The 26,155-nt window shown below is 40.3% G+C and overlaps 1 protein-coding gene across 3 annotated transcripts in view; it reads right to left on the bottom strand.

The window, feature by feature from the left end:
• Positions 1 to 26,155, bottom strand: part of LOC106721793 (E3 SUMO-protein ligase RanBP2) — a 52,459-nt gene that overhangs the window by 6,848 nt on the left and 19,456 nt on the right. For 2 of the 3 annotated variants that reach the window (XM_025213552.1, XM_025213553.1), the window contains 11 exons: positions 25,332 to 25,514; positions 25,164 to 25,247; positions 22,639 to 22,774; positions 22,412 to 22,509; positions 15,754 to 21,130; positions 7,723 to 7,890; positions 7,353 to 7,445; positions 4,833 to 5,038; positions 2,702 to 2,939; positions 2,027 to 2,125; positions 633 to 775 (listed from right to left, as the gene is read on the bottom strand). In XM_025213552.1, the coding sequence (XP_025069337.1) occupies positions 633 to 775; positions 2,027 to 2,125; positions 2,702 to 2,939; positions 4,833 to 5,038; positions 7,353 to 7,445; positions 7,723 to 7,890; positions 15,754 to 21,130; positions 22,412 to 22,509; positions 22,639 to 22,774; positions 25,164 to 25,247; positions 25,332 to 25,514 (6,825 nt within the window). Of the gene's footprint in view, positions 1 to 632; positions 776 to 2,026; positions 2,126 to 2,701; positions 2,940 to 4,832; positions 5,039 to 7,352; positions 7,446 to 7,722; positions 7,891 to 13,211; positions 13,273 to 15,753; positions 21,131 to 22,411; positions 22,510 to 22,638; positions 22,775 to 25,163; positions 25,248 to 25,331; positions 25,515 to 26,155 lie in introns of those variants that run through there. The other variant, XM_025213554.1, reaches the window with a different exon arrangement.

Genomic DNA, 26,155 nt, shown 5'->3' with positions numbered 1-26,155 from the left:
TGTATGTGTGAGGTCACCCAGACCTTTGACACGTATGCCTAGGCAGGAGTAAGGAGGAGTGGAGGCTGCCCAGACCATCCATCCCCCTTAAAGCACAGAGACGCAATCCAAAGGACAGACTGAGTCCAGATGCTCAGTGCCTTAACGGCTGCAGTTATGTGGGTGTCTAGGAATTGAACACAGGTCTTCTGCATGGCAGACATGGATTCTACTACTGAAGCACAACAGCAGGTACACCTGTAGAGGCTTAAGTTCAAGTGTTTTAGAACCTCAAAAAAATCTAAGGCAGAATTTGCTATACACTAATAACTTTAAAGTAAAATTTCTATGGACCTCTCAGGATTAAAATCATGCTCCGTCCTACTGGAAAGCTAGGCAACTCCCTAAAATGGGTCTCACTTTGACAACATCTATTTTTAAGGCAGAAATGAGAAGTGAGCAGTGCTTACTTGAGGCCTTTCTTTTTAAAAGCAGCAGCAACCTTTGCATCCAAGCAGAATACAAAAAAAGTACAAACACTGCATGGGAAAATTTAGTTTTAAAATAGTTCTAATCTACTTATTTCATTATGTCTGCTGCTAACACTGTATCATCTTTATAGTACTCTTTTAAAGCTGATTTTGGTCAGTTACCTCTGGCAAGGACACTATAGGTTCAAAGTGGATATCTTCACTATGGACCTCTTCTTCATCACTACCATCCTCTTCCTCTCCTTTACTGGTTGCGTGTACTCCAAATACTGTTGCTCCAGTATTTGCCCACTTGAAGTTTTTATCTAGTTATAAAAGTTTTAAGGTATAAATATCTTTCCAAAATTTAAATACACACACACACAGGATATGGATTCAGTAGTAATTTAAAAATGGGCAGAAATTCAATGAACATATGTTCACTTACATACCACATGCCCCTCTCCCCTCCCCACAAGTTAGTATACAATGCTTTAAGCAGGGTGGCCAATTTGGAGGCTGGAATACAAGCACAGAGATGATGTAATGGCTGCTGTGAACCTGTTTCGCTGGCCCTTGGCAGACTTTACATTTAGGACATGATTAACCAGTTAGTCACATCTATACTAACTCAGTTCATGCAATTAACACCACAATTACACAAAATATACGTTATAATTTTGTAGCTGGTTCCCATCATGCCTTGAACTGCAGGTGTAGCCAGAGCTGATCAGCTGATTGGTGCTCTCAGCTTTGGGAGTGCACCAGAGCCTAGGATTTCTGTGGCTAGGGATGCCAGTCAGCTGATCAGTGCTGCCAGCCACAAGTACATTAGAGCCCTTCACCCTGGTAAGCTCCCATGGCTAGGGGACTGGTACTCCCACACTCAGGACTGCACCAGTCTTGAGGGGCTCTGGCACTCCCGAGGCGGGAAGTGCCAGTCACCTAACTGCCTTGTGACTGCACCAGAGCCTCTCAAAACTCCAGCTCACTCCCAATGCTGGGAGGGCCAATCAGCTGACTGGTGCTCTGAGCCACAGATGCACAAGCACCCAGCTTGCTACTTGCTGGTGCAGGGGGAGCCCTGGATCATGATCCTCTGCTCCCCCTGCACCAGCAACAGGGTGCAATTGGGATCGGATCCTCAATCCCATTATCACACCTCTTGCCACGCACATGTGGCAAGGCTGGAAGTGCGATTGTTGGGATTGTATATCAGTTCCCATAGGACCTTTAACTGAATGCGTGTCAGTGACCTCTGTGGTTGCAGAAAGGGAGGGCAGTGTCAGTTTTAACTTCCATATCCACTGCAGAACTGGCAATAGGATTTTGCTCAGCAGCCAAAAGCTGCTGACAAATTCAGCAGTGACTGTGAGAAGGTTAAGACTGTAGCTCTGGCTGGGTGGCAGTGACCAGGGTTCAGCCATTACTCTAGAGAATTCTTTTCTTTTCGTTATGCCTTCCCAAAAAGCGTGTCTTTTTTGAGTGCATGTGTTAAGTGAAAAAAAATATGGTAACTACTTACCATAAAGTCAGTCCAATATGAGTCCGTTTCCAAATATAGATTTGAAGCTTACCTTTAGAACCAAAAGCAAAGTCCCCAGAATTTTTTAAAGCCAGATCAGCAAATGACAAGCCAGCAGCAGTGTCAAATCCAAATGAGAGGGGTCCAGTTCCTATCACAGTAAGAAACAAGTTTATTAGGATTATTTAGCATTTTATTTAGGATTTTCCTCCTTCCCAAAGCAATTTTTTCCCTATTCTATCCCATATATTACTATAGCATTTACAAAACACCAAAATGGTAAAAAATGGTTAATAAAAGCGCTCTCTGTAATTTTCCACTGAATGTCAATGTATGGTGACAAAGCAAAGTAAGCCTGAAAAGGTTTAAGCATACCCTAACAAGCAAATATATCGGTTCTTTTGGAACTGTATAAAAGAAGTTACCATACTTTTCTGGGCAGAACTATGGAATTTTAGTAGTGCCTCATTGTTTGTATAAAAAGAACCTCCACAATTAATGAATATTAATGTACTGGAATGTTACATTAATTTTTTGTAAAAGTACTGAACATTTGTGGGATTTTTAAGGTACGGGTCCAGTTTTCATTAACTACATCAGTTCTTGAACTAAGCCAATTTATTTATTTTAATGAAGTTACTGTATTAAACAGAAACAAGATATTAAATTTCTTGTTAAGCTTGGTACATAAAGAAGTATGGTTTTAAACCACAAGACAACATTCTACCTTGAACTGTTGAGTCTGTAGAATCTGGATCATTTTCCTTTTTAGTTGACAAATCCACAGGCTTGTCATCAGTCCCTGATAAAGTCTGAGATACATGTGTACATTCTGTGGTAGACACTGGTTCTTCAGATGTAATGGTTGATTGAACAGATATTGCTTCCTCACTGATTGAGGGAACAGATACTTCCCTGGTAAAGACTACATCAGATGAACTGGTAACTTCATTTTCTTGAGACTCCTTTAAAAGAAACAAGACATGAACATTTTTTTCTTTTTAAGTTTCCAGTGAATATTTTAGAGGAGGCCATCATTTGAAACACCTGGAACAATGTTTTTCAACCTCATTAGACTCGCAGCCCCTGCAGAGAGTGTCAGCTCTTTGCTCATTTTCTGACTGGGGATGGGGGGGAAGGGAACTCTCTCTGTTTCTAATTATCATCTATTATCATCTGTCTATATTATAATATCTATCTGGTTATTAGTGTTCTTGGTGAATTCTTGGCAACAGAAGACTTTGGCAAAAACACTAACAGAACACACACACACAGAGAACAACTGTGTGCACTCGTGTGTGTGGGTGTGCATGCGTACGTGCATGTGTGCACACATATGCATACATTTATGTATGTATGTATGTGTATAAATATATAAATATAAATAAATATGCATGTGTACACATACAAATGTGTACGTGTATGTGTGTAAATACACACACACACACACACACACACACACACATGTAAAGCACAATTCTTGTATTGCGAAGCACTTGGCAAGAACACTAAGATTAGAAAGTTTTTGACCCTATGGATTTGTATTTAAAAGGTCTCTGGGTTTATCTTGTGAATCAGTTACAATATTCTACAGCACCATTGAAAGGATTCCACAGTTCTCCAAGGTGACAAATCATGGGTCTGTAATTCCTCTGAAAAATATCAAAACCTCATTTTCCACTGCTGTTCCTCCATTTGTTCACTAAAGAACACTGCAGAAAGGTAGAAACCTTGGTCTACTAAGAACCAGCAGTAGCAACTTTCAGAGTTGCTGACCACCTTCAGTTCTCACCAATTTGTGGGCAATCTATGAAGAATCAGATAACTCCTGACTTCTACACTTCTCCCTGTCTAAACCAAAGATGTGGCTTGCATACCAAGTTGTAGAAGTCTGAATATTCAAGCTGGATGCCACAATTTCTCACCTCTCAATGGTAAAACTGAGATAAGTTTAAAAAATATCAAATCCTAGTGTACCAAATTCTTCCAGAAATGTTTGAGAATTATGGATTTTAAAAAGTTATTTCAAAACAGTATCTGGGATTTCTTCAGCACCCTACTACTAACTGAGCTTAAATCAATATGGGTACAAGGAGCATCTTAAATTCTGCCCTTGAATTTTTTCTAAAGCATTTTTTCAAAAGCATTTTCTTCAAACCAGATTTTAACTGGATTAAATAATTTTATTACAGCTTTGGTAGAGATGATCCAGGAGGGAGTTAAAATAAATATCAAAGCTATGAAACATGACCGGGCAGGTGCAAAGCTCAATTGACCAACATGGGGAAGCTTCTATTGCCTCCAAACAGGGGGCTGGTAAGACTGTAGTTAACATCCAAATTTGGGGAGATACTCTAAAAACACAAAATACCATGCATGAATGTGGAGGAAACTTTCAGGCTACAGAATACCTTCTGGCCTACCTGTGTACAGGGGTACCATACATCAACAAGGACTACATATTGCACAGTAATAGTGCCTTGTCCCTGGACCCATATTTGACATGTGAGGAATAACTCATTTTGTAATTTATTTTAATACAAAAAAAAATTAAAAAACTTAAAAGGGAAACCCACAGATTAAACTCTACTAGATTGCATCAAAAGAAAACATCTAAAATTATCTTAAAGTTTCATATAGTTCAATCAGATTTAGTCTAAACTGCACCTCTTGAAGGGATTACTCCCAAATAAGGAAAATTAGTGCACACCAAGATGTGGGAGCAGCAACATCCATTTTAAAAAAAGCAAACATTGATGCAATGAATTTAGAAGGAATTTGCAACCCTTTGAAGTTAAAATTCTTAATGATGAAACAAAACAAAATTTGAAAGCCATGCTTAAAGATATAATTCCTACTTTAACTTCTTGAGTTTTTTTCATCAGTTCTGTATGAAAATCTTCCAGATTGTCATGGTCTTCATCAGTATCACTGCCGACACCACAGAAATATGTTGAAGGGAGCATTAGAGTCTCTGCTTTGACCTTCTCCTCAGGAGTTGGTTTCTTTTCCCAAACAATGACGCACTCTCTCTCACTCTTTGGTTCATCCTCACAGGCCATACCTACAGACAGCACACTACAAATTACTGAAAGCAGAAAACAAGACAGCAAGATATTTCTGAAATGCTAAAACCAAAGGGATAACACTTGGGTATACAGCTTGCCAGCTAGCGCTGACACTTAACAAATCAAGTTCATAACAGGTTAATAGGAAAGTAGGGCTGTAAGAGACCTCACAAGGCCATCTAGTCCAGCCCCCCTGCTCGCAGGATCATCCATCCTAACCAAATGTCTGGTAAACCTGCTCTTGCTAATTCTAAGAATGGAGATTCCATAATCTGTCTAGGTAGCCTGTTCCAATGCTTGACCACTATGACAGCCAGAAAATTCTTCCTAATCTCCAACCTAAATTTCCTTTGCTTCAGCTTGAGGCCACTGCTTCTAGTCCCCTGTAGCCACAGAGAAAAGCCCATCTCCATCTATGATCACCATTCAGGTATCTGAACTTATCAAATTCCTTTCCCCTCTCTCTCCTTCTCTAGACTAACTAACCCTAATTCCTCAGTCTTTCTTCATAAGTCTCAGTTCCCAGAATGCTAATAATTTTTGCTGCTGTGCACCTATACTCTCCGAATTGTCCACATCCTGCATGAAGGGTAGGGCCCAAAAGTGAACATGGTACTCTAGGTGAGGCTTCACCCATGCTGAACAGAGTGGAACAATCGCTTCCCATGATTTGCAACTAATACTCCTTTAATACAACACAGAGTATTGTTGCGTTTTTTGCAACAAGAGCACACTGTTAGCTCATATTCAGCTTATAGTTCACTGTGCCTCTCAGGTCCTTTGCTGCAGTACTGCAGCCTAGCCACGTTCCCGTCTGTATTTGTGAATGCAATTATTCTGTCCCAAGTGCAGGATTTTACACCTGTGCTTACTGAATCGTATTTGATTGATCATAGACCATTTCTCCAGTCTGTTCAGGTCATTCAGGATCCTAGCCACACCCTCTGGAGTATCTGCAACTCCACCCAACATGATGTCATCCACAAATTTGGTAAGCATGCACTGAATCCCACCACCCAAATTATTACTGAAGATATTCAACAATATTCAACTGGACCTAGGATACATCCCTAGGGAACCCCACTCAATATCTCCTCCCAAGTAGGCACTGAACCATTGATGACTTTGTTGAATACGATGATGCAACCAGTTATATATTCATTATCCATGTTAGATTTTATTTGTTTTCGTTACCTAGAGTGAGTTGATCCAATGGGAAATACTCATTTTAGAACCCTCCTTTTCTAGTGGGGGCTTTTTATTTCAATATGAAAGTTGTCAAGCTATAACAATCATTCTGCCAGATGCCACCTAGAGTAATTTATGTCAGACAAACCACTCTGCTGTTGTCAAGTGACAGGTAGGGAGAAGGTAAATCCAAATAGAAGTGCATGCCAACAGTCTTCTACCAATGTTTTTGTAGAAACTGTCTCTAGCCTTTATAGCAAATCTAGGTTTTAAATCATTAACTCCTTCTGCCACTTAATCCCTCAAATAACCATCCATGATGTGGTAAAGCCCAAATCTTCAAACCTGTTCCTGTTTTTTTTTCCCCACCCCATCTCTTTCAAATTCTCTCAAAGAAACAGGGTTTTTAAAAGAGATCCAGCACATGCTTACCTTCATTCTAGAAAGGACAACCTGGTGTCAATAATAAGGAACGGTTATTCATGTGCAATTCTTAGTTTCAGCTTCAACACCTGGACATGGTAGTTTAAATATTGATATTGCTAAATCTTTTTCACTAGAGATCACAACAAGAACGAACATCCAAATCACCACAGACCAACAGGAACATACCAGTATACTTTTGCTTATAGAGGTATGTTCATGCAATAGCTGTTTATTTGCATCTTGGTACTGGCATGGGGACAGTCAAGAATTTCTGAAGAAAGTCAGTTTTTGAGAACAAAGTATTTTGTGAAACTTAAGTAGTGGCACTGTTGTAGCCATGATGGCCCCCAAGGAATATGCATGTAGGATGCAGGAGTTCCTTGATAATATATCTTATTAAACCATCAAATGTAGACAGAGAGATGTCAGATAAGACTTCAGGGATAATATGCCCTTCCTCAGGTCACTGTAGAACTAAGCTCAATTTAACAAACTACTGACTGAGCAGAGAAAATTGCTTTGGGTTCTGGAAAATCGCCTGACACGTTACTTTTGACCACAGCCCTAGCATGCCAAGTGCTACATGGCTGGAGACCTAGAGCTGTATGGCTTCTCTGTAGGAAGCCTGGGAGTCCTAGACCACCACCAATATTAAGCAAGTTCAGAAGGGTAGTTGACAGTCGTTTCAAGATTTACCTTTCACTGGATCTTGTGAAGATGTACATTCCTCTGGATCATCAGCATATAACTTTCCATTCAGTTTCTTAACAGCTGTGTCATAATCTTCATCTTAAAGAAGTCAAGAGAGTCCATCAGTTCAGACATCCGCTGTGAACTTACAGCTCTAGCTAATTTGTCACAGGCATGTGCTCACTACACTTGCAAAATTCCTGATTCTGGCTAGCTTCTATATTTAAAAAGGGAACAGCCAAAACAAAAACAATGTTTTGGTTAAAGTTTAACTTTCCCCTTCTAAGCATCTGTTGATATTCCATCAGTCAGAGTGTAGGTATAACATTGTTCCCCCAAATTCAACTCAGAGGTAATTTTTAAAGTGATCCCTTACCATCATCCTCTTCACTGACATAACCAGCCTTGTTCTTGTAGCAGAAGAATGTTGAAGGGAGTTTAAGAGAGTCAGCAAGAGCCTTCTGTTCAGGTGTAGGTTTCAATTCATACACAATGAGCACATCATCAGACTGAGTTTCTACAGGGGATTCCTTTTTGCTCTCAACTATTACAAAACCAAAAAAAATGACAGAATTGAAATGAAAATGTTTGAGAACAAGTCTGAAAAATAAACTGTCATTATTAGTAGAAAGTTGAAAGCATTCTGAAGGCTAAAAAAGTTAGAAAAAAGCCTGTGTTGCAAATATATTTAGCTACAAGAAAGCAAGTATTATGGCAGGACATTAAGAAGCATATAGCATCTTTCAGTTTTCATAATCCTTACTGATTTTGGCCATACTGCTTAAGCAAGATAAAAAAAAAATTGCTGTTGTTGGATGCATTTTAATTTTTAGAACCTTTAAGAAAGCAGGTTGTGTTTGGCATGCTACGTATTTATTAATTTGAGCAATGCAGTGTATAATTTTTAATAAAGAATTAATCTTTTAAGAAAACAGGTTACTCTGCCCCGAGATCAAAACTGCAGGCCAAATTACATGATTTACTACTCCTTGCATTTTTACAAGCAACTACCAACTTGATTTTCTCCGGGGTCAGTAAAGTTAAAATTCATGTGACTGGAAATTACTTTACATTACACACATTCTTTCTATATATAAACTGGACTTTTAGGGCTACTTTAAAAATGTGATGCCACAGCACAGGGTTATGTAAGCAATACATAGCATTAATATTAACAAATTTAACTTCCATTCTTCACTTGGGACAGGAGCATTAAAGTTCACTTATGCCTTATGTCATTTTTAATTGCTTAGCTTTTCCAGCTAAGGAAACTGCCACATCTATACCTTCATTCAACATTTTACCCTTACCAAAAAGCAAGGAGATTCTCCTCATACCCTCTCTCAACATTTCTAAGGAAGAAGTTTGAACACATCAGTACTACACCAGTATTTGCTTGGTACAGCCAAAGTAGGCAATTGGATAATATCAGAAAGGGGCACTTCATATAACAATGCTTAGGCAATTTGCAACTTCCGATTAAAGCAATCAGAAAAACTGAGCATGCTTTACCATACTCAAATGTGTCTGCCAGCACAGGATTTTTTTTCATCTAACAAGTGAACAAATTCTCTAAGGATCAAGCAGGTCAAATCCTGGAGCTAATGAAGCCAAATGACATTGCAACATTGACAGAACCAGAACCTCAACCATCTTCAAAAACGGCTTTGCAGCTTTTATTTCAGGTTCACGAATGAACTTCTGTAATTATTTCTCACATTCTAGTCTTCCTGCAAGACAGTGGGTCAAACTGGGAAGTCTAAGCTTCTGCAATTTCAGTCATGTAGCCAAGTGTAGCTAAGAGTTAAAATTAGACCTCCCTAGTAAATGGCCCAGAGTACCCTCAAATAAAACAAAAAACCCAGCCAAAAACAAAGCATAGTAGGGATAAAAGACCAACACTCTTGCTGGATTTCCAAGGGGGGAGGGGGGAAGAACAGGACACATGCAACTCCCCCCCCCAAAAAAAATATTTGTATCTTAACTACGCTGGCAGCCAGTGAGATGGTTCTAAGACCAACAGTATCTAGCTTCAGGCTTTTGGATACTAAAGAGATAAAAAGGACAGCTTGACCCTGAACTGCAAACCCTGTTCATCACCAGAAGGATTTTCTTGCCCAGAACTTACTATTTCTATCACATTATTAGCAAGCACTACCTTTTTACAGCTTTAGAAGAGCTTTGCAAATAAAAACTTAAGAGTAACTGCAAATGTTACTGTCTAACAGCAAAGAGTAGATCATATAAATATGCTTTTAATAGTCAAAACATTCCTTTGATTACACTGAAAGGAATCAGTTAAAAAAAACCAAGACGTGCTTACTTCTGGGTTAAAACTACAGCAGTTCAGAATTTAAACAAACCACGTAAGATTCCTTTTCTATTCTATGGTTTTAACCACTCAAACACAACCATGCCAAATGTCACACTTGATCAGCTTATCCAAACCAAATCCACTCCAGGAAGCTTTAGTCCAAAGTACTTATCAGTCTTACACCAAGTTAAAAAAAAATATAGCTGTTGTAGGAACATACTAACATTTACTCTCAAGAGGCAACAGCAAGCTTGTTGCATGCAACCTTAGTGGTGGCTCCTCCAAAACAAAGCTGAGCAGGTACATTCACACTGCCACTGCCCATGCTGTTTGTAGCTAGCTAGAGGACATTAGTTTGCAGTGCTTCCAATCTGGCACCTTCTGTGGGCACCAAATCCATCACTTACTTCTAACATGCAGAAAATGGCTTTCATGCAAACTATGCCTAAGGGAACATATTAATGTATTATGTGCAAGTCAGTTCAAGTTAACAAGGCCATGGCCAGAATCCTTTGAGAGAGTCCAATACATGAACACTAGGATTTATGACCTCAGCGGTCCAATGCCCAGGCTCACTAAATGCACAGTTCAGGGACTAGTTGCAAAAGAGCTGTTGCATATTGCAGACAGAAATCCCAGATCTGGCTTAATTCTAATTATTACCTAAAACCTTGGTGGCAATTGCACAGAATGGTTTGCAATGAAAACTGTTTATCCATATACTCCAAAAAATTCTCTATTTTCCTATCCAGTAAAAGAGCAGATATGGCTGAGCTACTTGCAGGACTTCTAACACTGCTATACACAGCCATGGAAAGTTGTACACAACATTGCTAAGTGGGCTGTTCAGCTGTAAAAACCCCAAAAGGATTTGTCTGCTCAAATCATGAAATAAGGAAAAGTGAAGTCAGTTCAGTTCATATAAAAGAGGTTGCACTCATCCACAACTGCTCTCAGCAATTCTGTCTTTACTTTTTGTTTCAACTCAAACACTGATATTAGAAAGACCTAAATAGGTTAGACTTTAGTAGCTAGGTATCAATGTTTTTTGGTCATTCAAGATTACTATTTTGTAGAGTATAAGGGACATGCATTAAATTTTTGAGGATTTTTTAATGCAATTATCAGATGCCATTTAAGGCATAATTGAAAGATTTACTATTTTTCAGAATACTTAACAGATTTCCCTCAATGCATCCATTTAGGCCAAGTCAGAAATTACTGTTACAGTTATAACGAGGTTGCCTTTACATGTTTCTAAGGACAGAAGTAATGCCTGAAATGGTTCCATGTGAAACACTTGGAAATGTTTCATGAAGGTAGCATTTCAGCCACAGTACACAAATGCCCCTTTGCCATTCCTGGCTGGCGTGTTTCAGGACACTGCAGCTCCTCTAGCACCAGCAGGCGGCAGCAACCTACAGTGTGTCCTTTATTCCCCCCTTACCTCTCACAGGGCAAGAGGTAGAGAGGGAGGCAAGAGCCTTGCAGAGAGGGGGTGCGATGCTAGTGAGGGGCAGGTCCAGTGCTCTCTACCTCTCCTCTCCCCCCTCTAAGCCTGTCACAGGTAGCAGGAAATGGAACTGAAGAGCTGGGCTCCTTCTTCCCCATGTCAGCAGGGGTCTGGTCAGGGAAATAGGAGGGGAGTGAAATGGCCTGGCAGGGGCAGAGGTCCCAGCAAGGAGCTGGTTGGGAGGGTGGCCTGCAGGGATCCCAGCAGTGGCCTGCAGCCCCACCACCTGCTCTACCTCTCTCTTTAGAGAGAAGTGAAATCTTCCACAACAAGACTTCATTTCAAGAGGTTTGTGGTATTTCAGGTGCTTTTAGGATGGTTTCAAAGGGTTTGTATACGCATACAGCTGGCCCTTCAAAAAGGTTTCAAAAGTTGTTTAAAACATGTTAATTATGTGTGTCCATACCCTAAATTGTTCCTAGAAGCCCTTTGGCCATATTTAAGGGATGAACTTGATAGTTAATTCAGATGAGGGGATTAACAGAGGACCTACATCAGGTTAATTAACTGCAGCTGCATCTAAGGTAGATCAATGTTAAAACTCTTTAAAAAAAAGCTAACATTCACAAAATTGTGAGAATGATTATAAATATACAACTACTATATCTTTAGGAGTATCAATCAAGTAGGAATTAACAGTTTGAAGTTTCTAAAAAATAGAAGCTTTTGTTTTTTCTGTATAATAAAAGTGCTTTAATGGAACATCTCAAAATTGAAGATGATGGGGAGATTTAGCAGTTTAAAGGCACAAAGAACAGTGCACAAGTTAAAGATTAACAACTTGAAAGCGTTTTTTACCTTAGTTTTTTTCTTTTTTACAAGCTATAGCCAAGTTATACTTACTCTGTGTTTTACAATAAAACTAAAAAGGTTTTTACTGTGTACAAGAGGAAGACCAATTTAAAAAAAACCCAAAATCAGAAGACAAATTAAGGGCAAAATGGAAGGACATTTACTCCAGTTTAAATATACAAACAATAAATGAAACCAGCTTGGAACAGTAATGTAGAGCTAGTAGTGACTGAACTTAGTGATCTATTAAGATTACAATGTAAAACACTATGATATTCCCCCCTAGGTATAGAGGAGTCATTTCCTTGACAAAATTTTGTTTCAGAAAGACGGTATTTGATTTTTTTTCTTTTCGTAACACTGGTAGATGTCTCAATTATACAGTGTCTGCATGTACTTGCTCAGCACCCATGAGCAAGAGATTCTTTATATATGCTTTAAACCCTTGTACTTTTTAAAACACCATCTGTAGAGAATTTTCTACGGTTGGGCTTACTGTTTTCTAAATAAAGGCTCCAGAAATAAAGCACGTTGTTCTCAGCAAGTCATTAATGACCCCAAACACAAAAATTAAAAGTGGAGGAGAGCATCATCTTATGGAACCACATGCTGTGTGGCTAAAGAACTGACCTTCCGATCTCTCACCGTGTGACTTGTTATGAAAACCAGAGGCAAGCCCAGTAAGAATAAGCAAGCAAACTGAATGTTTCTAGTTGCAGACAGGCTGATTCAAATTGAGGCATTATGGAAAACTGATCATCTGGATGTTTGATTTGTGCCTGCTTCCCATGTCAGAGGTTTGTTTTTACACATTCATTTCCATTCTCACTGTCAACTAGTAGGAAGTAAGCCGCTTCATAAAGAATATCAGAATCATCTGCCTTTCAGACAGACAGACACAGTGAATTTCCTTAATCTTCTCTTCAGGAAGATTTTAGCAAACAGATCTAAAGCCCTATAATAAATATGAAGCAAACTGAAGCTACTACACAGCTGAGCATTGCAAACGCCACCAGTTGTGGATATTAATACACATTAAAAATTAACAGAAGTAATTATACCCAACTATCACAGGTATTAAAAAAAATTAAAGATAAGAAGTAGTTTTAACTACTTCTCTCAGCATGCGTGTTAATTAATCTAATTTCCATACTATTAGAGAGCCAACTGCTTTGCCACATTTGACCAGCTGTCAATACCTACTACAGAGTGATTTCATCACACATTCAGTGCAGTGTGTAAATACCTTTACTATCAGGATGAAATGAAGGTGTGCTGGTCCAAAAGGCCATTGGATTAGATTTAAAAAGACTAAAATTAAATCCTAGAAAATAAAGTGTGGGTGTAAGTGTTCATCTGGTATTTTGAGGGGGTATAAACAAACTTACCTATGTTGTGAAGTGAAAGTTTTCAATATTTACAGATCACGGAATTAGTTATTGAACAGTTTATACTATGTGGTGTATGAATTTATCCAACCCACTTAAATATCATATTTACTTGAAATACAAATAATGCACATTTTAGCCACAGACTCTGCAATGTTAGGCAACACTTTTTAGTAAGAGGATTTATTTCTACTTCAATAAATCATTTTTCACTTACTGCTTTATGCCATCATAGAGTCCAATATCACATGCTTCATTTTAGAACAGAGGTGATCAACTTGTAGCATGTGCGCCACAAGTGGCAAGGGAGTCTGTGTGTGACTGGCAGTAGAGAGAGGAATGAACTGGCAACACAGCAACAGATTGGTTTCTGCTCCCTGCTCAGAGCAGCTGATCAGGCAGAAGGGGATTGGAGTGTCACTCTGGGAAGGCAATGGACTAATCTGTGGCCTATCTGCCATAAAAAGGTTAACTTCCACCAGGTTCAAACTATTCAATGTGGTGAAATCTTAGTTATATGGCTACTGGTAACAAGTCTAGGCTGAGGTCTCAAAGTCTGTGAAATCAAAGTTGCTATTAGCTTACATGAAACCACAGAACATTCAATATCAGTCTACAAAGACAGATCTCATGCTGTAATCTCCAATTTCAAGACATCTGAAGTAGTTAGCTGAAGACCACATTTTGGTCACTTGTGATTAAAAGTCAAATTTTATCTACCACAAAATTGTTTTAGTAACGAGCATTTTCCTGGCTTAGTAAGTTGTAAACCACCTGACTTCTACAAGATTTACGAGAGGGTAAATAATTTGATAAACCTGGTTTTCACCCTCACTAAGCAGTGCCAACTGTAACAGTTACCTGTTAGTTGTTAACTAAAGGCACTGTACCTCTCCAAGAAGAATAAAATGAAGTTTTCTGAACTCTATTGTCCAAAGAAAAAGAAGAGGTGTAAGGACTTGTATGTCTCGTGTAAGAGGCAAGACTCAAGGATCTTAGAACCCATCTTTCTCCCCCCACCCCTTATTTGTACAGGTTACAGTTAAAGCAATTAAGCCTGAAACAGCTGTCTTTGGCGTGCCTTACGAGCTACCAAGTCTTATTCAAATGTTTAGATGTGGGCACATACAGCAAACTGTAAATTAACCACTCCAAAGGAAATGCAAATCAGAAGTTCATAATTTGGGGAGAGGAAGGGGTAAGGGAGGGAGGAAGGAATGTATAAGAGAGAGACAGCATATCCGAACAATGCCACACTGGTAAAATAACCAGCATTTACTGCACTGGTTGACAAGCATGTCAGTTTTGTTACCCCTTCCATGCATTTTCAAAAAACAAAAGTGGAAGGAAAAAAAAAAAGCACAGAACCATAAAGTTGAGAGATCTGTAAATGGCTATTGAACAGAATGGCTGGAGAGGTTTCTGAATGCTGGAGTGGCATCTTTATACCACTAAGTGGCAGATGTCAGGGAGGATATTAAATAGGGGATAGATTACTCGAGAACTATCCAGTTCAATGATTTACCTGGATAGCATCTATCTCTACCACTGTCAGAGACAGGATACGGGCTAGATGGAACTTCTTATGTTCTTAATACTTCAAGCTAAAGATGTTTTGTAATAGAAGTTAGAAGTCTAATGCAAACTAAAGGAAGGAAGCCTAACTTAATATTAGAACCTACTGTATTTGCTTGATTAGATGAGATTGTCCACTGTTAACATGGGGGGGGGGAACCCATGCCTTACAATCAAGCACAAGGCAGCAGCGGGGGTAGGCAGCTGCCACCTGCCCCCCACCCGCTGCCTCTGAGCATCCCACTACTTCTGCCCTACAGGCCCGAGTCTGCGCCCCTCACTCCTTCCCCCCCACTTCTTCTCTGTCACCTCTGCTACACTCCTTACTTTTGCTCTGCACTGGCAGGCTCCATCGCTGCTACAGCCTGGTGCACAAAAGATTACTCCAACCGAGCCCCATAGCAGCAATGTGTGGGGAGCCAGCACCTCTGCTACAGGGCTGGGCTGGAACAGCAGTGCTGGCTTTGTACCACTGCTATGGGGCTGGGCTGGAACCATGCTCTTTGCCCCAGACTGCAGCAGGGATCGAGAGCTGACACAAAACAGAAATACAGGAGGGAGAGATGGGAGGTAGGGGGTGTGGGGATTTGAGGTTGCAGGTAGCAAAAGCAGTGTGGAGGGGAGAGGAGGAGTACTCTTCATCTTGTACTTGGGTAAATACGGTACTATATGGTAATTATATGGCAATATAACCAAAAATTTATAGTAAAAAATTTTGGGGATTTTCAGAAGTCTGAAACATTACTTTACTAAATAAATCTACTAACAGTGGAAGATAGGAAGTTTTCTTTAATGTAAATAGCTCCCAGTTCAGATAATGCTTACCTTTTTCTAGTGTTTTAAATGTGCAATTTGAAGACTCTTCCGTTGAAGAAACTGAATTGTTTTCCGTCTTGCCGTCTGAAGCCTTCTGATTAACAGCATGGCTTTTCTGATGTTCAGTTACTTTGAGTTCTCTCTGCATTGTATTTTGTGACACTGAACTAGCATCTTCAGTTTTATTTTTTGAAGGAGGGGTAAAGCTGAAGCCAAACAGAGATCCAGTAGCTGAAGTATTTCCAAATGTGAATGGCTTTGATTTTTCACTACTAAAAATGCTCTTGACAGATTCCGAGCCAAATACAAATTTAGGAGGAGAAACCACTGCTTTTGTTGGTGTTTCGGAAGTGCTCGACACCTCTGATGCCTCTACAGTCACATCAGAGGTATCCTCATCATGGATCTGATCAGTTCTCTCCCTGGTGGTTTCCTCCAGCACAACTACAGCAATTTGACCACACGGAGATTCCTTTGGAGTACTGGCACGTGAAGAGAGGGGTGTAATCAAGGTGTCTTTTTCTTGGGCATGTTTTGCTTCATCAAAAATTTGCTTAAATGAGTCTGCAACATCTTGAAGCTTGAACCTCACAGCTAAGAGCTCCATCTTTCTTTCCCCATCTGCAAAGTCACAGGCAGTCCATACCCATGCTCTATCAGTTCCTTTCATCTGCTGTACGTTCATGTCTGGTGTTATTCTATGATTGGCACAGAGTTTTAATACCTGATCCCTTCTCATTACTATACGAACTTGTTTGTTGTCATAGTTCTGTAGAATCTTTATATCCCCAATACCCCTCTCTTTCCACTGATTAGCATCCTTGTCATATCTATAGAGTTTAGCTCTGTGACTGAAAACAACTTGCTCATTTTCTTCACCACTTGTCACTTCTACAAGGTCAGGTAAAGGTACCACAGGTTCAAAGTACTGTCCATCTCTTTCTTCTTCTTGAGTGATATCAGACTCTTCATCAGTGCCTACAGATGATCTGCTCTGGTTCTGCTTGGCAGGAGACTTTGAGGGGCTTAAGGCAGATTTGAAGCTAAAGTTAAATCCAGTTGTAGATTCCCCAAATCTGAACAGATTTTTTCTTACAGGACTACTTGCCAGAGGCGATGCATACACAGAGCTACTAACACTATCATCCAATGCTTCTTCACGCAAGTCATAGTTATCCCATTCCAACGTAGGTGCAGTGCTTTCCGCATGTGGCTTTATAACCAAGTCAGAAGTACTGATGGCTAAAGGTGAGCTTCTTTTCTCTTCCTCTGTAAGTTTCGTTTTATCATCTGTCAAAAACGTTTTGAGATCTTTCAATCCAGTTTTCATTTCTTCTGCTTTCTGTATAAGTTGAGCTGTCCTACCTGTGTCAACAAGTTTGTGTGGGGTCTGCAGTGGTATATCCAACAACAGCCTCTGACACTCTTCGAATTTTTGTTTGAATTCCTCAGCCTGCTCTGGTGTCTTAAATTTAGCTGCTAGCTGCTCCAGCCTTGCATCACCATCAGAAAAGTCACTGGCTAGCCACATCCATGCTTTATCTGAGCCAGACAGAGGTTTCAAGTTCATGGTAGTAGTTATCCAATGGTTTGCACATACTTTTAGTACCTGTTCGCGTCGCATTAGAATTCTTAGCTTGCCATTATCTTCATTTTTAAGAATTTTTAAGTTGCCCACGCCTCGTTCTTTCCACTGACTTATTTCTGCATCAAACCTAAAGAGTTTTATCCTTTGTGAATAGAGTACTTTCTCATCCTCTTCCCCTGTTACTAGTTCTACTTTTTCAGGCATTTGGACAACTGGGTCAAAGTGAATATCATCACAATCCTCAGTCTTATATGAATCATCATCCTTCTCTAGATCAGCAGTATTAACTTTGTGATCCATTTTAGAACTCTGTGAGGAAAACAGTTTTTCACCTGCACCTGAAAAGCCCTTGAAGTTTGGATCTTTTTTCCCAAACTGGAATCCTTCTCCAGAAGTAGTTTTTGCAAGATCAGCAAAAGTGAAAGTGCTGCTATTCTGCCCAAAAACTAAATCACCAGTCGGCTTATTAGAGGCTCCTGGAGACCGGATACCAGCCCCACCTTCTGAAAGAGGAGCATCTCTTTTCTCCTTTTTGTCAAGACATTTTAAGAAGCCTGTTGTACTTTCTTTGGGTGGCTCATCTTTCTTTGTAATATTTTTGCCAGGCTCTTGTATGCCAAATTTAAATCCACCTGCAGGCACAGGCATAGAAAAGTTAAATCCTTCATTTGTAGGGTTAGCTTCACTACCAGAAGGAATCTGAAATGTGAAGGAAGGTGCCTTTCCTTCTGCATGACCAAATTTAAAGCCTTTTTCTGAAAAGTCACTCTTAAAACCTGTTCCCAATTGTCCTCCGGCAGATTCAGACAATTTGCTCTTGAAGCCAAATACAGGAGTTGAGGTGGCATCCCCACGTTTACTAGATGGATTTTGTGTTTGACAGGCTATGCAGGTTGCAGAAGAGGCTTCATTTCGTACTAAACAAACAGAACAATCCCACTGTCCTTCCATTTTAGCAAAGAGCCCTCCAAATCCATTCTTAGGGGGTTTACTTTCAGAAGATGTCTGACCAGTAGACGCAGGAACCTTCAGCAGACCTTGAGAATGAGGAGCTTTGCAGGCCACACAATTTACTGTTGTCGCTTCATTTCTTACTAAGCACACCTTGCAATACCACTGACCCTCCTTTCCAGAGCAAGCAGAAGCAAGCTCATTTTGTGAACTCTCTGCAATATCCCCTTGGCCAAATTTAAAGGAGCCTGGCTGATCAGACTTTGGTATGTTAATAGCCTGATTTGGATTGTCCGCTTGACAGGCTACACAGGTTGCAGAAGAGGCTTCATTTCGTACTAAACAAACAGAACAATCCCACTGTCCTTCCATTTCAGCAAAGAGCCCTCCAAATCCATTTTTAGGGGGTTTACTTTCAGAAGATGTCTGAACAGTAGACGCAGGGACCTTCAGCAGACCTTGAGAATGAAGAGCTTTGCAGACCACACAAGTTACTGTTGTTGCTTCATTTCTTACTAAGCACACCTTGCAATACCACTGACCCTCCTTTTCGAAGCAAGCAGAAGCAAGCTCATTTTGTGATCTCTTTGCAACATCTGCTTGCCCAAATTTAAAGGAGTCTGGCTGATCAGACTTTGGTATGTTAGCCTGATTTGGATTGTCCGCTTGACAGGCTACACAGGTTGCAGAAGTGGCTTCATTCCGTACTAAACAAACAGGACAATCCCACTGTCCTTCCATTTTAGCAAAGAGCCCTCCAAATCCATTTTTAGGGGGTTTACTTTCGGAAGATGTTTGAACAGTAGACGCAGGGACCTTCAGATCTTGAGAATGAGGAGCTTTGCAGGCCACACAATTTACTGTTGTTGCTTCATTTCTTACTAAGCACACCATGCAATACCATTGACCCTCCTTTATGGAGCAAGCAGAAGCAGGATCATTTTCTGAACTCTTTTCAACATCCACTTGGCCAAATTTAAAGGAAGCAGGCTGACCAGACATTTGCATGTTAGCCAGATTTGGGTTCTCGCAGGCCACACAAGTTACAGCTGTTGCTTCATTCTTCACTGAGCACACACTGCAATCCCACTGACCTTCCTTTCTAACAATAACTGATCCAAACGCATTCTGTATGGTCTCAGTGTTAGATATAAAACCTGCAGCGGTTTCAGCTACTGGTACAACATATGTTTCCTTATTATTCAGATTTGGACCATTACATGATATACAGTTCTTAGCTGTTACATCATTACAAGTGAAACACAATCTACACTTCCACTGATCTTTTCTTGGCGTAAACTGTTCGCCCAATCCACTAGCAGTATATGTAGATGGCATTTCCTTTCCAAAGGAAAAGGATGGTGTGGATACATCCAACATAGATATAAAACTGCTCTTGCTATCAGGTCCTTTTACGGAACTACCTGTATTTGGAACTGAAGCCTGGCATGCAGTACACAGGGATGAAGCTGTACTATTTTTCCTCTGGCAGAGATTACACTCCCACATTCCCTCTTTCTTAAATTGAAATCCAAAGTTCAGGGGTCCAGGAGTAGATTTGCAAGGCTCCTTGATATCTTGATTGACTGTTTGTCTGGAACTTTCAATGTGCTGAGTGGTTGCTCCAGATGTTCTCAAAATATTTTGTGCCTCTTCAAATTTGCATTTGAAAAGCATTGCCTCCTCTGGCGTTTTGAATCTAATGGCAAGCTGTTCAGGTTTTGGCGATTCGTCTGCATAATCTACAGCATGCCACACAAATGTTTTGTCTGAACCAGCATTTGGTTTCAGTTTCATGTCAGTATTTATATAATGATTTGCACAGATTTTCAACACTTGTTCCCGTCTCATAAGTAGACGAAATTTGCCAGATATTTTATGTCTCAGTATTTTCACGTTTCCAATGCCCCTTTCTTTCCATTCTTTAGATTCTGCAAAACGGAACAGCTTCGCTCTATTGCAAAAGAATTCTTCCTCATCTTCTTCCCCTGTCTTTACTTCTATCTTATCAGGGAGTGGCACAACAGGCTCAAAGTGAGGACCATCATCTTCATCTTCACCTCCATGGATGCTTCCGCCATCAGTTTCATGACTTTTGTTGGCCAGATCTAAACTTGGGGTCCCAAACCCTGGTTTTCCCATTTCATGGAAGCCAACTGTGTCACCTTTCCCAAAGAAAGAATTTTTAGGTTGGTTTTGTCCCATGTTTTCTGTAAATGGGATGCCTGAAATACTTTTATTACCAAAACTGAAGACATTTCTTTGGCTAGGTGTATGATCCGGAACTGTTTTTTGTCCTGTATACCGCTCATCTTGTAAAGGTTTATCTGACGTCAGAAGACCCAACAGGCTTTCACTACTGTTAAAAGTTGCGTTGGAAGACTGTGTTAGAACTTGAGGTGAAGAAAATGTGAAGTCTCCATCATTTGATTTGAAGTTAGAGTTGAACTTAAAAGTTGTTGACTGAGCGGACTGTGCTGGCGCCATCAGAGAGGGTTTTGTTACTTCTGTTGGTACAGGTTGCCCAAAGGTAGATTTCCCAAATTCTACCACTTTTTGTTCTGCAGGCTTTGCAGCTGGAGGAGCAATTGAAGGCTTTGTGAAATAGCCTGGTTCAGGTAATGGTGGATTTGAGCTTGCTTGTGGAACACTGTAATTATAATACTCATCCCCACCACGTGGAGACAGAAGCCCAGTAGCAGGAGAATCAAAACGCAATGGACCGCCATATATTTCTTGGGAAAACATACATGCAGAAGTGTTCTGCAGTGGTGGTGTGTGCATTGGCTGCTGATAGGCATATATATGTTGCTGAGGTGTAAGCCTGTTCATACCATAGACAGGAGCCTTAAAAAGAAAGAGAGAAAAAATCATTATTTTTGCTTGGTATTAAAGTAGCTTCAAGAGGCCAAGCCCCCCTTGCACAAGCACAAAACAAATCACAAGCACTACACAAGTAACACAGTCTCTGCCATGAAGAGATTATGTTGATTTTTAGTTTCCATTCTTCAATACACACAGACTTCAATGTTGAACAACATCAAGAAAATCTAGACAGCTGTTCTGTGTAACATATTGCATGCTGCTCCTCTTTCTCCACTGAACCCTCAAAGTTTTCTCCATCACAGAGAAGAAACTATTTTCAGAAAATTTCCCCAACAGAAGGCTTTAAGTAGGCATGTGAACTTTTCAAGAGACACGTACAAGCTCTTGTTCTTTAGGCCGCATGTGCATGGCAGGACCCTGATCCTAAAAATCATGCAATTAGATCCCAACTACACCTTACTTTGCTTCGCACCAGCAAGTTGAAAATCAAGTGCTCGCAATTAGCCGATTGTCAGCTGGGGCCAGGGACCAAATTAGGGTCTGGAATTGGTCCTGTTGCACTGGAACCCGTAAAAATTACATGTATAGCTGTTTTCCAATATCCCTGGTACATGGGGACCTCAGGATCAGGGAGAGGTTCCTTGATTCTGGGGTCTTCAGGCACCAGGATGTCAGAAAAATCTCATGGGGCAGCAAGGCTGAACATGCAGTTTTTAAAGGTCCAGGGTGCAGTAACTCCCAAAATCAGGGAGACAGTCTCTGATGTTGGGCTCACCATGCTCTCTATCTGCCTCTGGAGTGTTGGGGTTCCAGGAACTGGTTCTGCCCTGAGCCCACCTGGGTAGGAGACAGCTGTGTGCTGGATTCTGATGTTCAGCTTAGAGTGGAGATCTGTCATGAGCCAGCCCCAAATCAGCCACATACTCAGTTTAAGGTGTGACACATCATATGTTGTTAAACATTGTATGTGGCATAACTGTATCACTCATTTACTTTATTATCATACCCTAAACTGCCTTGACCATGTGGCTGGATTCCTACTTAAAAGTGCAACTAAGTAGGTTAATTGAAATGTTTAAGTGGTCTTAGACAACTCCCTTCCTCTACCATGAGAGTTCAACTAAGAGGACTCACTCAAGGGAGTCCAAATATTCCAAATCTAGAAAATAAACAGAGAAGTGTAAGTATCAGTTACACCTAACAGTCTTCATCTGTAAAATCCATGTTACATATAGCAGGTGAGAAGCATGAGACTATAGTTCACTAAAGAGTTCAGGAGTAAATTAAGAGATTCATCATCACCTTTGTTGGTGTTACATTGGTGGCAGCTGTTCTGAGAAGGTACTGAGAGTTATATGCAGGTGACTGGCTGTAATAGACAGATGGGCCAGTAGTGGCAACTAAAAGAGAACATAAAATGGTTTAATCCTAGTTTGCTTCTGTCCAAAACATACCATCTTTGAAAAAGAAGACATTTTTAGAATTCATTCACCCTATTTAATTCTTTTATAACAATTTTAGAAGCTTACCTGTTAATGGTGCTCCGTGAAAGTTTTGTGCTCCTTGATAGCCATCTGACATTGTATCTGCTCCATAGCTTTCAGAAGGCCACCGATGAGATGACAAGTTTGAGCTGGAATTTAGTTTCATTTCATGCATCTCATTCTATCAGGAAAGAAGTATTTATGCAGTTTTAATTAAAACAAGGTTAAAAGGTTTAATTAAAACAAGGTTGGTTCTCCCCTCCAAGGCAATGTTTACCTGAACAAAGCCCGGTGTGTGCAAGTGCACATATGTACGCACGCACACACTCAGGCACACAGTTTTACCTTTATTTAACATGCCATCCAGCCTCAGTTTTGAGGCTGGAAAAGCTTCTGGTTTATTATTATACATAACAGGTTATACAGAAAGGTCTCATGAGGTGTAAGCAGTCTGCTACCAAGCCAATAGTCAAAACCATGAGTGTAAGTCATACAATTGGTCAAATACCAGCAAGAAAATAGGAGGATATCCCAAAGCACTGTAGTTAAAAAGACACAAAATCCAAACCCAAACCCCTGTCCTGAAGAGAACAAATTAGAAGTGTACTGAGTTTATTAGAGAGAGAGACTGTATAGAAAGGAACCAAAGGATAAACCACCAGCAGCATTTGCCCTTCATTTTTTTAAGCATGGATCAGCACGTCACTACAGACTGGAGTTACATATCTGGAGCGTCAGGGAACATGCGTTTTGTTGAAAACCTGAAGAGAAAAAGCTATTTCTCCCCAATGCACTCAGTTTCCTTTCCAGTAGATGGGAATTCTGGTGACAGAAAGCAGGCACTACAAAGAGGCAGCTGGAGTGTGCGCACACCTGCATGAGCCCACACCATGAGCAGTCATCAGGACACAACATGCACCTTGTGTAGGCACAGCTGTTAGAAGGTGCCATGGAAGCTGGCAGAAGGTACAGACTTGCCTACATTTACCTTTTGATCGCTGCTGAATGGCAGCAGAAGTTCTCTTTCACCAGAGGAGACCTGCAAGTCTGAATGCCTTCAGTTTTGCTGGCAGAATGACATGGCATAGATCAGGTCTGATCCTGAAACAAGGACAGGCAATACTAGCGTACTGCTCTGTTCCTTGGAGAGCAAAGGTTTGGGTCTCTCCTAATGGGTAGATGAAGACAAGCGGCAAGTCATACTCATCAGGATGTTCAGAGAAACCTTGCCTCAGCAGGTGCCAGAGCTGCCTTTAGTGCACCTGACCTTGGATGGTACATACTGGCTGAAACAAGTGTCAGAATTTCCTCATTTTTATTGGCACAGCCAACACAGCTGCAGTCAGGCACATGGCTCTCAGTGTAGTTGTAGACTTTCAGCTCCTCTTTTGCAAATTCTATTAACCTTGTTCCCAGTAAGGTCAGAGACTGAGAACTCCGAATCTACAATTTTGGTAGAATCAGAGGTGCTATTCTTCAAGGGACAAAGTAAGAAGACACAGTTTGTTTCAGTATAACTAGTACTAAATTAACCTTCCAGAAACGAACTAACGTTGTTATGCTATCACTGGATTCTAATAAAAAGAGTAACACAAAAAAGTTAGGGACATGAAGACATAGGCTATATGAGTTCTGCTCCAAAGCAGTAAGCTTTAAAAAAAATTGATACTGTGGTGCTCTGGCAAAAAAACCCAAACAAACCCCAAAACCAACAACCCAGAATGAAAAAAGTTTAATCAATGTATAACTAAAACACTTCACTCCTGGATTGAGAACTACCTTCCTTATGCCTGCCAGTACCCATACCCCACCCAAATACAAACAGAAAAACAACTGCTTGGCTAACAAGTATGATCTCACAAGGCTTCATATGAAATAGAGAAAAACAACTAAGGATAATTTTCTGTCAGGTCAGTAACATTGGTTACTAGCGTTTGAGACATGGAAGAAAGCCATCATAATGAGAATTAGGCACCACTGAGTAGGCCTGGAAAAAGAGGCCTACAAAAGAAAAGCATTCTAACTGCACTGTTGAATGGAAGACACAAGACAAGACAAGTGAACGAAATGCCTAACACTGACTAGGTTAAAGAAGTCAAGACCATTTTTATCCATGTTTCTACTAGATAGGACATTCAATAGGTATACATGTATTTTGTACTTATCTAGTGTTTTTGTTCTGTCCCTTTAACCATTTAACTTAAGATGTTTCTCTCTCTTCCCCCTTTCTGAGCATCAGAGAAAGTCTTCTTACAGAAAAGCCTAAAAAGCTTTTTCCTTAGTAAGTATTGGTCATGTTGTCCATAGTTTTCTAACAGATGTCTATATCAACTTAAGCACTAGTCTTATAGGTTCTTAAGAAAGATTTTTAGTTAAATGACACTTTCCCCACCATAGTGGTTTTGAGATTTAGACAAATTACATAAAACTAAAACAGAGGTCCCACCACACTGGTGAAGTTTTAAGCCAAAACTTCACCATCCAATGTTGATTTTTACAAATATACACATTGCTAGAAAAACTCTTCTTCACTAAACAGACTTAGATATGTTCCAAATGGTCATATATACCTTAAGGGCTTCTACTTGCTGACAGATCATCTGAAGTAAGGATTTCTGATCTTCTGCCCAGCGAGGGGGAGTCTTTGGAGAGAACTAGAAGAGGAAATATTGAATCATCACTTTCTTTTCTTTAGACATGCATACTCTTTAGGAAAAAACTTTTACTCTTCGATATACCTTGTAGCTTTTACTTGGTGATAAAGTAAATTTTGTTGGTGAGGGAGTAGAGTGTTTTACTTCTGCAGCTGCAGCTTGAGATAGATCATTCTTGAAGACTGGGCTTCCTTCTTCACCATAATCCCCAAGTTCATGAATTACTGTATCCAGCGTCTCCTTCACAGTTTCTATTGACACTGGTAACTAGGAAAGAATTTCAGGAATAAGTTATGCCTTTACGTTTTCTTTATTAATTCAGGATATGTTTCCTTGAATCTATTGTACTAGTGGTATATAATGTACTAGCCAGCAAGCGGTGTTTTATGGTAAGATGCTTCCCCTCAAACACTACTGCATTCCTGTCTGAAAAAAATTAAAGTTTGGATCAATGTTTCTAATAAAGCAAACTTGGACACTACTTTGTTAAGGCCTCATAATCCTTCACAGAATTTTCCAGAATACTTTTGTTATTCACTACCATTATTTACATGAAACAAGTTCATTTTTCTTGCACAATCTCATATCAAGGGTTCAAGTGCAGGTTTCCCTCAATTTATGCGATACACGCATTCCTGGAAAACTGCAAATAAATCAAATTTGCATAAAGGGAACCCACTTTACAGTGTAAGAAATAGGGTTACGTTCCCACAGCAGTGAGGGGAGGCAGGGAGCAAGGCTGGGACTAGGAAAGGGGCAGGGGGAGGGGGTGGGCTGCTCCTGGGACTGCAGCAGGGAGCAAAAAGGAGGAAACTGAATGGGTGCAGGACAGGGGAACACAGCTCTTGTTGCTATATGCACCCCGGGATGGCTGTGGGCTGGGCTAGGCTGGGCTCTTCTCAGGAGGC

This window comes from Alligator sinensis, unplaced genomic scaffold (genome assembly GCF_000455745.1).
Source record: "Alligator sinensis unplaced genomic scaffold, ASM45574v1 scaffold1232_1, whole genome shotgun sequence".
Taxonomy (NCBI): Eukaryota; Metazoa; Chordata; order Crocodylia; family Alligatoridae; genus Alligator; species Alligator sinensis.
Note: the sequence above shows the minus strand (reverse complement) of the source record. Positions and strands in the feature narration are given on the sequence as shown.